Source organism: Hyperolius riggenbachi, chromosome 1 (assembly GCF_040937935.1).
Source record: "Hyperolius riggenbachi isolate aHypRig1 chromosome 1, aHypRig1.pri, whole genome shotgun sequence".
NCBI lineage: Eukaryota > Metazoa > Chordata > Amphibia > Anura > Hyperoliidae > Hyperolius > Hyperolius riggenbachi.
The window spans coordinates 371,028,772-371,046,371 of record NC_090646.1 but is presented as its reverse complement, the minus strand read 5'-3'; the positions used below and the strand labels follow the sequence as shown (position 1 = coordinate 371,046,371).

Here is a 17,600-nt window from a genome sequence, read left to right as displayed (position 1 = left end):
GTGAGCCTCCCAAACAGTCAGAGGTGAGGTTTCCGCATTAGAATTAAATCTAAAATAGTCAGCTAAGGATCTCTTGATCATTTCCGTGGTTTCTAAATCCTTAAGTAGCTCTGGGTTGAGTCTCCAGTTAAGTTGTCTGTCCCTATGTAGGGGGAAAGTTAGAGTAACGTGTACCATAGCATGGTCTGAAAAGCCTAGGGTTCCAATCCCAGTATCTCGTATTTGATGCAGATCTGACTGTGTGATCAAAACATGATCAATGCGTGAGTACTTTTTATGTGGGTTGGAGTAGTAGGTAAAATCCTTACCTCGTGGATTAAAAATTCTTCAGACATCCATTAAATTTAGATATTTAAACAGGCTTTTAATTTTTTTCAAACACTGGAATGGAACCGTGGACTTCCCATTGGATGTATTAAGTGATGGGTTCAGGGGAATGTTGCTGTCAGCTCCCCAAATGATCATCCCTTTTGCAAATGACAAGAGTTGTGAAACCACTTTGGTTAGAAAAGCTGTCTGTTTCTCGTTGGGGGTATAGACTGCCACCAAGGTGATATCTCTATTATCAATTTTGCCCAGTAGAAAAACATATCGTCCCTCTGAGTCTATTTGAGATTTAATAATCTCAATCTCACACCCCTAATGAAGTAGAACAGAAACTCCCTTAGTCTTTCCTGTAGGTGATACCGCATGATAGCTCCTAGTAAAGATCTTATCTCTCAAAGAAGGGACATGATTTTTAGAGAAATGAGTCTCCTGTATCATTGCAATGCTTACTTTCTCCTTCTGTAATAATTGCAGAAGCGTAGTTCTGCGTTCTAGGGTATTTAGTCCCCTAACATTGTAAGAAGCGACCTTCCAGGAACCAGCATGTGGCATGTTTGGACTAAGGAAGTGTTGCGAATTGCCTTCAGATGTACTCTCTAGAAAAATGCTCTTCGAGTCGATCTCAGTAAGCAAGCTGAGAGAGACTGAGTAGAGTAACCCACTCAATTAAAGTAATTGGATTGACTATCAACTCTCCGATGGTAGAGGAGGACTGCTAGTGTATGTTATACGGTTGAGAGAAGTATCTACTATGTAGATTACTTATAAAAATACCGTAGGTAAGCTCAGCAATTATAAAATAATCGCTGTGTGGGAGTAAGGTTCGGAAGCCTATACGCAATGATGACCAGTGGATAGACAAACTCAAACTGCCACAGGCCCTCCCGCCCCCCCCCCCCCCCCTCCTCTTTATTCTAGACTTATTGCCAATTTGTAGATAAACTTATTAGAAAACTAGTGTGAACCAGGAACAATTCAACTAAACTAAAGATGAACTTTATAGGTCCTAAGAGTATAGTGTCTGTAGCGTAAATAACATCTACCCATCATTGTGTTATGAAACATATCAAAAATTATATTACAGATATATAAAGGTAAGAAGAGAACTGCTTATAAAGCAGTGATGGCTAACCTTGGCACTCCAGCAGTGGTGGAACTACGAGACCCATGAGGCATTGGCATGATGGGATTTGTAGTTTTGTCACAGCTGGAGTGCCAAGGTTAGCCATCACTGCTATAAAGCATGCTTGTAACCTGTGGGGGGGGTATGAAAGGGTTAAAGCAACAAAAAGTAATTATCAGGTCATGCAGGTTGAGTTCCACATATTCTTCTAGATGTAAAATTCTAGGACTTCTTGTATTAAAAATATATGCATATGATAATGAAGGATAGTACCAGACTCCTTTGTTTTTAAGTGGCCCTGGAAATGAAAAGAAGGCTCTCTTTACGTCAGAGATATAAACATAATACCGTGGAGATCAAAAGTCTTAAGTCAATACTTAGAAAGCAAAGGAGGTTGCTTCCACGTGCATATATCTATAAGTTCTAATAAAGAAGCTTCTCGGCAGTAGTTTCTCAGCAGAGGTGATATATAGTACGTCCATCTCAAATGAGCCTCAACCAAAATTATGCTCAGGAGGAAGAAACACAAAACAAAAAGAAAAAGAACCCCCCAGCAGGGGAGAGGGGTAGAACTGCAAATGAACAGAGTTTGGTGCAGGTTTACTAGTTCTTTTAGTATAAAACCAAGGGCCCAAAGTGTATCGGAGATAGGATATATAATAATAAAAAAAACATATATACTACCAGGTTCTACGTAGAGCAAACTTCTGATTGTAGATCAGTGATGGTTCAAGATGGTTCAGCGTCCTCTAGCTCAGGTGGTAGGGCCTCTAGTTCGATAGTGTCGTCCTGTAGCTCTGCTGTATGCCTTTCCATTGGTGGATCTGGGGAGGAACTATGTCGTCTTCTTCGATTAGAGCCATAGGGTTTAGTCGTTTTGTACGATGGACCGTGAGAGTTCCCAGGGGGAAAGGATCTGCCAATCGGGCCTGTGTTCGTAGCTGTGGAGAGTTCTCCATTTTCCGGGAACCATTCAGGCAAACAAACTTTCGGGAGACCCAGAATCTTACAGAAATGTGGAGTATCGGCAGGAGTACGAAGCATGGCGTTGATCGTACCTTTGGTGACATGTAGGCAGAAGGGAAATCTCCACAGATATACAATGCTTCTGTCCCGGAGCATCTGCAGGAGAGGTTTCAGTGCTCTTCTATTTTGGAGAGTAATCACACACAGGTCTTGGAATAGTTTTATATCTGCGTCATTGAATTTAATGCCATCTTGCTCTCTCGCTTTTCTCATGACTTCTTCTTTAAGAGAGAATCTAGCAAAGCAACAGATTACGTCTCTCGGGGGATCATCCTCACTTCTTCTTGGTCTCAAGGCTCTGTGAGCCCTTTCTAAGTCGATCTGTGCGTCTTTAGGTCTTTCCAACAGCTCATTAAAGATCGCAGTGATGGCAGGTCTGATTTGGTCGTTAGCTACCGATTCTGGTAAACCCCTGACCCTTATGTTGTTGCGTCTGCCTCTATTATCTAGATCTTCCAGCCTTTGCTGGAAGTCTATCATCTTTGAATCCGGATATGCCGCATGATCCTGGATCTCACTGACCTGCTTTTTAGTTTCTTGTCCTTCCTGCTCCACCACCGAAAGACGCATGTTAATCTGTGTGACGTCTTCTCGCAGGTCCGCAATGGCAGCTGAAAGAGTGCCCTTAATATTGGAGGCAATAGCTTTCAGGACTTCTGTCGTGGGCATAATATTTAAGCGATCTAGTACCCCTGTGTCCGAGAGCGGGGGTGAAGCTCGCTGTGCATTCTGAGAAGACGTACCGGCCTTAGGAGAAGCCGGCGCCATATTGCCACTGGTAGGCCCGTGTTGTCCGGACTTCTGGGAGCGAAATATCTCCGGAATATGTTTCGGAGTTGATGTCTCCGGGTCCCCGATAGTCTTGGGGTCCAGCTGGTTCTTTTTTGTAGCTTTATTGGAGTTCATCTTAGCTGGAGGATGGGGGAAAGAGGGTCCACGGCAGAGCTCACTCCTCACGCAGCCATCTTCAAGCAGGACCAAACTACGCCCCCCCCGCCTACTTTTTCATGCCACCCGGCTGAAAAAAAATTCTGGGGAGAACACAGTTTATGTGAATGGTGAAGTTAAACAAAACCACCGCTATTGGTCTGTCACTAACCCACATTGGATAGATCCCTCCCAAGAATGTTGGAACAAAAAAAATTGATGGTATGGTGTGGTACATGGGGTACAAAGATAGTGGGGCCATTCTTCATCAATGGAAACCTCAAAGCCACTGGATATGCGAAATTGCTACGATGATGTGTTTCCCTCTTTATGCACTGAAGCTGGCACGTTCCCTGAGTTTTTCCAGCAAGATGGTGCACTACCACATTATGGGTGTCAGGTCAGAGCATTCCTAGGTGAACAGTTTCCTGGAAAGTGGATTGGTCGTCGTGGGCCATTTAAATGGCCCCCAAGGTCTCCCGATCTGACCCCCTTAGACTTATCTTTGGGGTCATCTGAAGGCAATTGTCTATGCTGTGAAGATACGAGATGTGCAGCCCCTGAAACTACAGATACTGTAAGCCTGTGCTAGCATTTCTCCTGCGGTGTTGCTATCAGTGTGGGAAGAGTGGGAGAAGAGGGTTGCATTGACAATCCAACACAATGGGCAGCACATTGAACACATTTTATAAGTGGTCAGAAACTTGTAAATAACTCATGAAAGAATAAAGTTAAGTTAAAACCAAGCACACCATTGTTTTTCTTGTGAAATTCCCAATTAGTTTGATGTGTCACATGACCCTCTTCCTATTGAAAAAATAAAAGTTGGATTCAAAATGGCTGACTTCAAAATGGCCACCATGGTCACCACCCATCTTGAAATCTTCTTCAAAAGAATTCAAACAGACTCCAGCACTACAACAATTTCTTCTCTTTATTCACGCCACATGTTACAGGTACAGAAAGCGCCCCTTGAAAGCGCCCCATCTTGAAATGTTTCCCTCCCTCACATATATTATTGTGCCACAAACAGGAATATCACCAACCATTCCCATTTTATTAAGGTGTATCCATATAAATGGCCCACCCTGTAGTATCACTGCCATATTTGTCATAATTATTATGACATCTGGCTATGGACGAGAAACTAATTGGAACTCAACCACAGCATGAAACAATCACCTTGCACGTATTCACCAAAACATTCACTATATGTGTGGCTATGTTAAATAAAGAGGTCCTCTTACCATATTTATGGTTTCCATCATTGGAGAAGATTTGGCAGCATTTAATCTTGCACTGTCCATGGCAGCCTGCACAAAGAAACAAAATAAGATTTATGGCTTTATGACACAAGGGCTCTTAAGCATTTGATGACATTTTTAGCAAAAGAATGAATACACACAGTGAAGGAAAAAAAATGAATATAGCACTTGTTATATTCGTAATCTACCGGTAACAAATAATGGCTTGGAAAAAAAGCATACAGACATTGCTAAAAATGTCACAGCAGTCAACTATTGCATGGACATATCAGACACATAACATCTTGATTATTGAGCTGAAGGCAAACTACACATATTTTGTTTGTGATCATTTCAGGTGAGAATGTATCATTAGGAGGAGTACAGACACTTGGGTCTAAGATGAGCAGCATGTTCAGATGGGAAAGGAGGGGGGAGGGTATTTTAGGAAAAGCATACTGATAACACGAACGATGCGCTGGCAAAGAAAGAAAAGGTGGGTGGGGTCTGATGTCACTATGTCAGCAAGGAGTGGTGGACTTGGTCAGTGCTGGGCCAACACTGCTAATCCTTCGCCTCCCTCTGGCTGTCCCTCTGATGCCTCCTTAGGGATAACAGATGATTGCCAAGTGCAACTTGTTGCGCTGTTGTATGGCAGTCTCGGCTCTTGGCCATTCTCTCTCTTACTCTCTCCATCTAACCCCCCCCCCCCCACCAGAACCTGTTTGCACCAATTCTGGGTACAAATCCGCCCCCCCCCCCTTTCCCCCCCACCACCACATAGTGAAATAACCAATTCTGGTTCTGATTCCGCTTCCATGATCAGCTTGTGTTACTGGGCTGTTGGTGAGATATGCACAGAGCTTGTATACTAAATACTAAACTATGTTAATGAGGATCAGTTAACTGGTGGCACTGAATGCAAGTACAGTCAGTACCCTACAACAGACGGCGTAAATTTCGGGTACTTATTAAAGTGTACCCAAGGCGACATGTGACATGTGATAAATGTGTATGTACAGTGCAAAACATTAATAACCAGGCTGTTTTACTTTTTTATATTGCTGCCTGAAAGAGTTAATTTTTTTTTAGACATAGAACCGACAGCTTCTGCCTTGACGGTACCCCCCTTGGGAATATAGTAAACATCACTGATAAGCAGATTACAGCCATAAAGTTTTCCTGACAGAATACAACTTCTGAGAGCAGAGGGAGATAAAATACATGAACTATTGGCCTTTTTCTAACTCTGGGACACTTATTAGGATGGTATTCAGCAGGGGCAACAAAACATAATCTAGTTTGTAAGTGTGTAAATCTAAAATAAAACCAGGGGATATCTAAAAAAAAAAAGTCATTTTTAATAGTAGGAGCATAAATACAATTGTTTATCTCCTAACTTTATTTCACCTTGGGCTCACTTTAAACTGAACCTAAAGTGAACAAAAAAAAAATGAGATTAACTCACCTGGGGCTTCCCTCAGCCCCCTGCAGACGATCGGTGCCCTCGCAGCCCCGCTCAGATGCTTCTGCACCCGCCGGCGAACACTTCCGGTTTCGCCGTCACCGGCCGACAGGCATGGGAACGCGAGTGATTGTTCGCGTTCCCAGCCTGTATATCGCCCACTATGCTGCTATTGCGACCTCCTGGCCGCAATAGCAGCATAGGGGGCGATATACAGGCTGGGAACGCGAACAATCACTCGCGTTCCCATGCCTGTCGGCCGGTGACGGCCAAACCGGAAGTGTTCGCCGGCGGGTGCAGAAGCATCTGAGCGGGGCTGCGAGGGCACCGATCGTCTGCAGGGGGCTGAGGGAAGCCCCAGGTGAGTTAATCTCATTTTTTTGGTTCACTTTAGGTTCACTTTAAGGCTCATACACATGCTTGATTAAAGTCGGATGAGGTGGCCAATAACTACCGCCTCAGCGGATCCCTTTAAGCCAAAGACCCAGATTAGCTCACAGATCAGATGCTCTGACAAAAGTGTAACTACATCACTATGTCCCTTCTAGTACTAAGCCACTTGATATTTCAGTACGGCTCTATATATTGCAAAGATTAAATAACAAACATTTCTGCTTGCTTACTTTGTACTTGCAAATAAAACATCTACGGCTCAAGTCTGTTTTTCTTAAAACTACCGTTACAGTGGATCACTGTATGGAGAGAGGATCAGTGGATGATGGCTTAGTAACTGAGTACTGTGATTGGCCCAATGACAGCACGGTGGTCCCGCCCGAGAGACCATCGGAGCCAGTCAGTTAGCGGAAGCAGTGACTGACAGTGCTGCACACCATTCAGCAGCAGCCATGTCAGGAGCCTCCCTCCTCTGACTCGCAGTGGGATCCCTTCTTGTTCAAGCCACAGCCTTACTGATGCTGCCCTCAGCCTGGGCAGCTGCCAAGTCATAATAGCAGTGACTGGTGGCAGAAGACTGCTGTAGGTATGCGGCTTGTACTATCTGAGGACACATAGGGACAGAAGGGGACACAGAGGGACAAGAAGGTACGTGGTTTGCGATCGGGTATGTGCATTTGTGTCACGATGTGGGGGGTGGACACGTTTTATGTTGTGTTCGGACCACTAGCTGCAGGGACTTTTTTCCCCTACTTTTGGGGGAGAAAAGGTGTATCTTATGGTCCAAAAATACGGTATTTCTTTTTAAGTAATTGCTCTGCAGATTATCAAAGCTATAGAGATTGTTTATTATGAGTTCAGGTATGCTTTTAATAAACTTCTACTTGCATAAGAGGGATAAAGGTTACAATTTCCCCTTACCTTTTCCTGGTCAGTGGCTCGTAGACTCAAATAATTCAACACCTGAGGTTCCAGAACACTCAAAGACTCCAACAAAGCAGGAATCAACTTTGGAGTGTGGGGCTTAAGCAATTCCCCTGCACTCTTACTTATTTTCACAAGCGTATTAATACTGTGGAAAAAAAAAGAAATGATAAAAAGAAAAAAAGTGACATAGTGAAACAGATGTATATAAATATAATAAATGAATGGTTAATAAAATAAAGCAACCCCACACACTGATTGCATGAAATAATAGGCAATGCAACAGCATGTTTCTCTGTGCAGAGTTTAGTGAATGTAAGCAGAGAAGAAATAATTTTCCTCACTGAATAGCTTTTTGAATGACCTTGCTATACATGTATTGGCATCTCCAAGTATTGCTGTACTCTGAGCTGGGGGGACTTGAGATTTTTACAATGATAACTTTTGTTTGGGACAAAAGCAATTAGGATAACTATATGGGCAGCAGAAAGCAGGGATACAAGTTTTGAATGTCACTGAGAACATTGCCCTTTCTAGAATAATTTGGCAGTAAGCGGAGGTCAACCTCACTTTCACTTTCAACTCCCCCCCCCCCAACCCCACAACAGGTTTCCTCTGGCTTTACTCACTGTGGGAGGAGTAGAAACCTACACCAGTTTGCAATTGCTATCTGTGTCCTACTACAGTAATTACCCCATTCTTCCTATTTCTGTCACAAGAGTTCTAGTTTGCGTCCATGTCATAGCTAGTGACTCACAGCAGTAAAAACCCCAAATAAATATTACCTCCTCAAATCTACAGAGAAAAAAATATAGTTGGCTTTTTTTATTGCAATCTCTAATTACATTGGAAGTGTGGAATAAAAAAAAATGCACAAAAGGGGTAGCACCTCTTTACACATTTTTTAAACAAAAATAACTTTGCACAAACTTGGGCTTCAACTTAACACCAATATCTTACTGCCAGGATACTGTATATACTTGCGTATATAAGCCTGATTTTTCAGCATAAAAAATGTGCTGAAAAGTTACCCCCTCGGCTTATATGCGAGTCAGTGGAGCAAAACAGATGGTGGAGCAGGTTTTGTTACTGGCAGAGGAGCGTGAATATTGTTCACTAGTGATCCTGCTCTTACCAGCTGTGTCCGTGCCCTCCATCCTCTGCAGCATGGTATGCAGGGGTGTGCTGCTCAAGACTACCCTTGTCCCCTGGCTTGTGGAGTGGAGAGTGCAAGCAATGTGTCAGTGGTGCAATTATCGGGGATTCTTCCTGTTTGGCAATCGCTGTCTCTCATTCTATGACGCCTTCTAGTAACTTCTTGAGACACAGCTGTATGATCATGGGGCACATCTGGCTATGGGGGTGGGGAGGCTGACTTGTACTGGGGGCACATCTGGCTACTGGGGAGGGGGCTTATACACAAGTCAATCACTTTTTCCTTGTTTCTGAGGGAAAAGTGGTTACCTCGGCTTATACACGGGTTGGCTTATATGCGAGTATATACGGTATATTTAAAGTAGACCTAAACTCTTGTACAGTACAGAAGGAAAACAGAGAAATGCACCCTGTATGTATTTAGAGAGTTTAGCCTGTTTAAGTCCCCCTCATATGTGCCTAAGCACAAGTTGTAATTTGATCTCTCCTCTGTGTCACGACTGCCACGGCAGATGGGTTTGTTTGAAAGCAATGTCTGCTTCCATGAATCAGGAAGTAGAAACAGTGCAGATTTATTCTAGGATTTGTATCAGCTGTAACAAAAACTTTTAGAGCAGAGAGGACGTTCTGAGTTTAGGTCCGCTTTAATAATGTTTTTGCACATTTTGGCCTCAATTCACTAAGCTTTAAGAAACACTTTATCAAACATTTGGTAATTTACCTCATGGGTAAAATCTAATTTTGAATTCACTAAGGTGTTATAGATTTATTGAACGTTTTATCGATAAAACATTCGACAAACAAACACCTTAGTGAATTCAAAAGCAGATTTTACCCATGGAGGTAAATTATCAAACGTTTGATAAATTGTTTGATAAAGCTTAGTGAATTGAGGTCTTTGTCTGTGGTATAAGGACTGTTACCTGAGTGCACGCACTTCAGTCACTGTGCTCATTATTCCTTTATCTAGAAGACAAGGCAGAAGGACAGCAATGGTTCTCTGGCCAGCCAATCCCTTGCTGGATTCACACATTTTTATGCACACCTTATAATAGAAAGTACAGAAAAGCATAATGTTACACATTAGTTCAGTCAGATTACGGTTACAGAAGGTAACTCATTCAACATCCATATTGAGAAAAAAAACAAAAAAACATATAAAAACTGCATTAGTCATGGTAGCTTTAAAACAAAAATTCAATTAAAAAAAATACTTCTTCAAACTAAAGGCTCAAACATCTGCAACTCAGGCTGCTCAAGGCAACAATTCAGACCCAATTCACGCAGCTTTTCCAAGTGTGGGGGAACAGCAGCACACAAGATTACAGTGGAACCAAATCAAACACTGGTCATGCCTTGCATAATAATGATCAAATTGTAATATGAAAGCCAGGGGGTGTAATGAGGTTTTAATAACTATTAAAATGTATTTCTTTTTTACTTCAATTTAATTTTCTGGCCACTAGATGGCAGTATACACTATCCCAGAAGTCAGCAGGAAGTGTGTTTTTTTAACTACATTTTTTACTTCACTTTTATGAATGATAATTCTTTATGATTCTGTTGATTCCTTTACGGCACTTCGACTGGCTCAAGGAACATATGTTTCCCTTCAATAACCGGCACGAAAATCCTGCCGTGAATAAGCAGGAGCGCACACACACCTACCGCAACAACACTGAGCGCATATATGCATCCAGATTGATTTACTGTGGCTCAAAATAGATGCACATATGCGTCCAGTTTGAGATAAGTGGTTAACCACTTTACCCCCATGCGTACACATTTCTCCATCCCTTTTTCTATCCTTTCACCACCAGGGACGGAGAAATGCATAGTTTCCACGCTCCCGCCGCTGCCCGCGCTCCTGCTCGCTCTAGCGCGCACTCCTGCTCGTAAACACGTCGCCGGCCGCTAGCCTGGGGATCAATGAACGGGAAAATCCATTCCTGTTCGTTGATCTAAGCCCCGCAATGATCCGCTGCTTCTCCGATAAGCAGCGCGATCATTGTGAAAATTAAAAACGTTCCCAGCCTCCTAGTACTTCCTGCAAGCATCCGAAAGTTACTGTTGCCAACTTGTGGCCAAATAGTAAAACTACACCCTAAAGCATTTTTCACATACAAATAAATTAGTTTTACACAAAAAATTAACTCCTTACCTCCCACACTCCCAAATTTTTTTTTGTAATTAAAAAAAAAAAAAAATACATAAATAGTTACCTTAGGGACTAAACTTTTTAAATATTTATGTCAAGAGGGTATAACACTGTTACTTTATAAACTATGGGCTTATCATTGGGGATGGACGCAAAACTGAAAAAAATGCACCTTTATTTCCAATTAAAATATTGGCGCCAAACATTGTGATAGGGACATAATTTAAACGGTTTTGTAACTGGGACAAAAGGGCAAATACATTTCATGGGTTTTAATTACAGTAGCATGCATTATTTAAAAACTATAAAGGCCAAAAACTGAAAAATAATACATTTTTTCCCACATTTTCCCATTAACCAGCCTGGCGTTCTATTAAGATCACCAGGCTGGCGACCGGACTTTTTTTTTTTAATAAAAAAAAAAACTATTGCATGCAGCCAACTGAAAGTTGGCTGCATGAAAGCCCACTAGAGGGCGCTCCTGATGCGTACTTCTGATCGCCTCCGGCGATCAGAAGTAGCAAGGAAGGCCGCGATGAGCGACGAGCAGAGTGACGTCATGGACGTCAGCCGCCTCCGATCCAGCCCTTAGCGCTGGCCGGAACTGTTTGGTCCGGCTGCCCTGGGCTCGGGCGGCTGGGGGGGACCTTCTTTCGCCGATGTACACGGCAGGGTGATCAGGTAGCACACGTGTGCACCTTTTTATTTCATGAAAATCGGCCCAGCAGGGCCTGAGCGGCAGCCTCCGGCGGTAATGGACGAGCTGAGCTCGTCCATACCGCCAGGCTGGTTAAAACACATTTAGAATAAAATAATTCTTGGCATAATGTCCCACCTAAAGAAAGCCTAATTGGTGGCAATAAAAAAAAAAAACAAGATATAGTTCATTTCATTGTGATAAGTTATGATAAAGTTATAGACGAATGAATGGAAGGAGCGCTGAAAGGTGAAAATTGCTCTGGTGGTCAAGGGGTAAAACCCCTCAGTTGTGAAGTGGTTAAAGATGGTTGTAGCCCAAATTTGATGCAGCAACCTAATACAATTTTTTTTTTTAACAATTGTGGAGTAGCTATTTATTATTGTTTTTTCTATTTATAATGCTATGGGCGCAATATGGGCAAAGCATATTTTTTAGTTTGATTCCTCTTTAAGTACCAGTCTCCCAGAGCACTTCTTGAGCTGTGAGATGTTGGATCAGCCCCATCTGCTCCCGTAGTGTGCCCTATAGAGAACAGAATTTCCTATATACATTTTTAAATGTAGTTTTGAGAATTGTACAGTGACTCGTACTGCCACATAACCATACTTAGTTAATAAGAACTCTGAATATAACCAGTAATCACTTCAAATGCAGGGATCAGTGCACCAGTAACTAAAAAGAGGAAAAAAAAAAAAAAAAAGCTTCTGAAACCCAATGGTGTGCACGTGTGAGAAAATTTTAGTCTAGGTTTACTTTCACGAACACAAAGATAGGTAATAAAGGTATATAAACAAACATCTACATAAACATTAAGGTATATACCTTGCTTAGTGTTTTCAAAGCCAACTCCGCTGCTTTCCGGACAGACTCCTGAAAAGAAAGGAACAGTGAAACATAAGCTACAGCTGCAAAAGTGAGAAAAATCAAGCTATGAGATTTATAGCAAAGGGCATGGATTTTTATCAAGCTATGAGATTTATAGCAGAGGGCATGGATTTTTACCTACAAAAACTAAATGCTGCAGGTGTGTATGGCTAATCAGGACATGTCTGCCTATTATCTATAACTAGACAGTAACCTAACACCATAGCAGGCTGTTGAACATGCTTTTAAATGTCAGTGGCTACAGCTAAGGCATCTATGTGCAGACTACTCACATCAGGTTAGCCAAAAATCTAGATGCTATATACACCACAGTTATTAGTGCCACGTATCTGTGGACATGGTAAAAACATGCTGTGACATCTAGGTATGGGACATCCCCTTTTTAGCAATCTATCTTTTGTAGCATGTTACCGCACTTTTTTCTCACCCGAAAGCGTGAGGGGGGGGGGGGGGGGGGGGGGGGGAGTTGGTACTTCTTATGGTCCGAATGATACGGTAATTGTACCAGACGCTAGATGACAACCTAAGTAGATGCAGGCCTGAGAGCTCTGCTGCAGGGAGCACTTCTATGCCCGCTACTTGCACTCTTCCCAGTATCCTGATGGGTCTCTCACCTTCTCCCTGAGTACCACATTTTTCCCAGTTTTTTTTTGTCCTCTAAACCTACGTGCGTCTTTTGGTCAGGTGCATCTTGTGGTGTGAAACATAGTATTGAGCACTGGCCAGATTATACTAGGTCTTCTTATCAAGATTTTAAATCATGAAGGTTATAATGCATCATATTAACAAAATCCATGGCTTTCTTTCTGATGTTGTGCACATTTTTGCTATCGTAGAGCCATGACGGTTTGGTTAGCTGTAATGGCTACTATTGTTCATTTCAGTAGCTTGTTTACTGCAAGAAACATTTTTAGTTATCAAGATCAACCAATCTTTCACAGCTGCAATCCTAATCTACCTGGATGTAATCTTTCAGCCAAGCCTGAGGTTTCTATGGCAAAGCTGCTTTATGACAATTACAGAAAATGCATTTTGCATTTTTTTTTAACTTGCTTGCAATGTCTGTGGTATTGTCTGCAGGTGCTGTGCTTGATGACCTACCATCTGCAGACTAAATCGTCAGGTCTATGTCAGGTTTTTAACAAGACACCTTACCTTTATGTCATCTTGCACTCTAAAAAGGGTTTCCCAGATCTCAGGAAGCTTATCCACAATATCATCAAGCTGACGACCACGCATTAGGTCATTTAAGGCTAAACAACTGCAATGGAAAATTTCACAAACTGTTATGAACACTATATAAATATACTGTATATATAAAGCAAAGATAAAGAATTCATTACAAACAAACACACATAGCATAAGGAACTGGTTATATTCATAGCTTGTATTTATACCAATCATCCACTATGTTAAATATACAGAAAGGGTGAAGTGAATAACATTGATCAGCCCATATGCAATTAACTTTTTCTCCCGAATTTTCTCCAAGGAGATAATTTTTCAACTTCTTTTAATTTTTCAACTTTTAAAGAAACTTTTCAGCACTTTGGAAGTGAAAAAGTACCAAAAATCAAGTGAAAAGTTACCTTAAAAATCATTGAGTATTTTATTGCTTGCTGGTGGTTTTAAGGGCATTTTAATGAATAGTGTGCAAATCTAACTTAGGATAAAAAACTCAGGAGAAAAAGTTAATTGCATTTTTGGCCATTATCTTCACTCTGGCACCTGTTGAGAGGTGAGATATATTAGTTCTTTAATGCTGGATACACACCATGAGTTTCCGCGTCGCACGCGGCCATCGATACGCGTCGATTCGATTATTTCTGAACATTTCCGAACGAATTTCGATGATTTTTAGGTCGAATGCCATGTAAAGTATGGCAAATCGACCTAACGATCCATCGAAGCTTGAATCGGACATGTCGGAAATAATCGAATCGACGCGTATCGACGGCCGCATCGAATGCGGAAACGCATGGTGTGTATCCAGCATAAGGTAAGGGGTTGAAAGACGAAAAATGTGCCAGTATAATTATCTAAGGACTCCTTCAGACGTCTTTGTGCAGTCAATGGCTTGACAGTTCAGAGTGGTTTTGGTGGCAAAAGAGGGACCTATATTAGTCAGGCGGTTTAAAGGTTTGGGTGATCAGTGTATATACAAGTGGCATCCTCTGTTGTGTGCAAAAAAAGAAACAAAATTAAAACTGTCTGAAGGTGTTTACATTTCAATTGCAAAGTGCTGGAAAATTACTTTGCCGTAGACCCCTATTTAATTAACGATATGCTGAGTTTTTTCCAAGTCGATATTTTAACACGATCAATAAAAATACCTTTTAAAGGGGAAAGAGAAAGAAGAAGAAAAAGAAGAAAGATCCCTATGGAGAGGGAAGGCTCTGAGTCCTATAGGGCCTTCCTGTTCCTCTCACGGTACCCTCATTCCAGCGCTGTCACCCATCGTTATTAATCTGTTGCAATGGGAGGCTTCAGAAGCCTGTGGGAGTCGGCGTGCTCCCAAAGACAACCGGGCTCCATACTGAACAAGCATGTACTCCTGCCTGCGCAGTACAGTGCAGCCCGTCTTTTGGAGCGCTGCCCAAAACCTACTGAAGCCTCCTGTGGCGGCAGGTTGAAATGGGGATTACAGCTCTTCAGACTTGTTTTAAGCCAGTAGTACTTTCTCACCTACATTTTTATACTTTTTTCATTGCAGAGTTCTGAAAAGTTATTTTACAGAAAAGATGAAAAATTCTCTCTTAAGCCCCATCTACATGATACGATTCTTTGTGCGATTCGATTACGATTCTATTTACGATCCGATTAAATCCGACATGTCCGATCGGGATTCTATACAATTCAATTTCCAATGGTTTTGCAATGGCAAATCGAATTGAATCAAATCCTGATCGGACATGTTGGATTTAATCGGATCGTAAATAGAATCGTAATCGAATCGCACAAAGAATCGTATCGTGTAGATGGGGCTTTAGAAGAAAAAGTGAATTAAATAAGGGCTGTGATGAGAAGGCAAGATTCATTGGAGAGGGCCCTGATGCGGAGAAAAATTGAGGGCAAACTAAAGAGGGGATGGCAGATAATGAGATAACTAGATAGTATTAGGGAAGCAACAGTCATGAGTTTGAACACACTTTGAGAGGCAATAGAGGATAGAGGGGTCTTTTGTGCAGTGGTCCATGATGTAACAAAGAGTCAGATATGACTGAATAGTGACTGAACAACAACAAAATTGGAGAGAAACTTTGCAAATCTTATTAGCATTGCAACTTCTGCTAGGAAAGATAGATGTCTTATTGTTTTTAGAAAGATATCAACAGATTTACTGGTAGGATAAAGCTAAGCACAAGGATGCTAAAGCATCTGGACATGCAAGACCTGAACATGTTCAGCCTCTTGAGAGTGCTGACAACTAGACTGAGCAGACCTGGTTTGTTCTAGGGAAAGAAAGTCGTAAGATATCAGCCTTTACTCCACAAAACAGTAAATAGCCACTGGATAAGATTTATCGATCCTATTTGGTGTAATAGTTAAGGGCTCTGCCTCTGACACAGGAGACCTGGGTTCGAATCTCGGCTCTGCCTGTTCAGTAAGCCAGCACCTATTCAGTAGGAGACCTTAGGCAAGTCTCTTTAACACTGCTACTGCCTATAGAGCGCGCCCTAGTGGCTGCTGCTCTGGCGCTTTGAGTCCGCCAGGAGAAAAGCGCGATATAAATGTTATTTGTCTGGTCTTGTCTATTCCACTCTGACATCATTGTGCCACCAGTGAGTGCAAGGAAGCCACAGATTACACCCAGTTAAGGTCACTACCATTTCTAAAGGTAAGCAACCACCAAGAACAGCATCACCATTTACAATCATTGTTAGGACGACTTAGCTAATATGAGCACTGTACACGAGAGTGCATTGTACTGTTCAATAAAGATGTGACAATGGGTGGTGTATATATAAGCCAAACCTTCTAGTGGAATAACAATGCCCTTCATTTGCAAGTAGTCATTTAGGTGTGTGTGTGTAGGTGTGTGTGTAGGTGTGTGTGTGTGTGTAGGTGTGTGCGTGGGTGTGCGTAGGTGTGTGTGTGTGTGTGTGTGTGTAGGTGTGTGTGTGTAGGTGTGTGTGTGTAGGTGTGTGTGTGTAGGTGTGTGTGTGTAGGTGTGTGTGTGTAGGTGTGTGTGTGTGTGTGTGTGTAGGTGTGTGTGTGCGTAGGTGTGTGTGTGTGCGTAGGTGTGTATGTGTGTGTGTAGGTGTGTGTGTGTAGGTGTGTGTGTGTGTAGGTGTAGGTGTGTAGGTGTAGGTGTGTGTGTAGGTGTAGGTGTGTGTGTGTGTGTAGGTGTGTGTGTGTGTGTGTAGGTGTGTGTGTGTGTGTGTGTGTAGGTGTGTGTGTGTATAGGTGTGTGTGTGCGTAGGTGTGTATGTGTGTGTGTAGGTGTAGGTGTGTGTGTGTGTGTGTGTAGGTGTGTGTGTGTGTGTAGGTGTGTGTGTAGGTGTGTGTGTAGGTGTAGGTGTAGGTGTGTGTGTAGGTGTGTGTGTAGGTGTAGGTGTGTGTGTAGGTGTGTGTGTAGGTGTAGGTGTGTGTGTAGACAAGACAAGACAAATAACATTTATATTGCGCTTTTCTCCTTGCGGACTCAAAGCGCCAGAGCAGAGCAGCAGCCACTAGGGCGCGCTCTATTGGCAGTAGCAGTGTAAGGGAGACTTGCCAAAGGTCTCTTACTGAATTAGTGCTGGCTTACTGAACAGGCAGAGCCGAGATTCGAACCCTGGTCTCCTGTGTCAGAGGCAGAGCCCTTAACCATTACACCATCAGCCAACTGCTGTGTGTAGGTGTAGGTGTGTGTGTGTGTAGGTGTGTGTGTGTGTGTGTAGGTGTGTGTGTGTGTGTAGGTGTGTGTGTGTGTGTAGGTGTGTGTGTGTGTGTGTAGGTGTGTGTGTGTGTAGGTGTGTGTGTGTGTAGGTGTGTGTAGGTGTGTATGTGTGTGTAGGTGTGTAGGTGTGTGTAGGTGTGTAGGTGTGTGTGTAGGTGTGTAGGTGTGTGTGTGTGTGTGTGTAGGTGTGTGTGTGTAGGGGTGTGTGTGTAAGGGTGTGTGTGTAAGGGTGTGTGTGTAGGGGTGTGTGTGTAGGGGTGTGTGCGTGGGTGTGTGCGTGGGTGTGTGCGTGGGCGTGTGCGTGGGCGTGTGCGTGGGCGTGTGCGTGCTAAGCATACTTAAATAGTCTGTGAAAGGACATCCTCATATTGCATTTATTGACATAACTAAA

General features: G+C 42.6%; 1 protein-coding gene across 2 annotated transcripts in view; it reads right to left on the bottom strand.

Annotated features, from left to right (window-relative positions):
- Window positions 1–17,600, bottom strand: part of ECPAS (Ecm29 proteasome adaptor and scaffold) — a 184,324-nt gene that overhangs the window by 62,047 nt on the left and 104,677 nt on the right. For both annotated transcript variants that reach the window (XM_068234316.1, XM_068234317.1), the window contains 5 exons: window positions 13,483–13,588; window positions 12,265–12,312; window positions 9,508–9,629; window positions 7,427–7,577; window positions 4,651–4,716 (listed from right to left, as the gene is read on the bottom strand). In XM_068234316.1, the coding sequence (XP_068090417.1) occupies window positions 4,651–4,716; window positions 7,427–7,577; window positions 9,508–9,629; window positions 12,265–12,312; window positions 13,483–13,588 (493 nt within the window). The remainder of the gene's footprint in view (window positions 1–4,650; window positions 4,717–7,426; window positions 7,578–9,507; window positions 9,630–12,264; window positions 12,313–13,482; window positions 13,589–17,600) is intronic.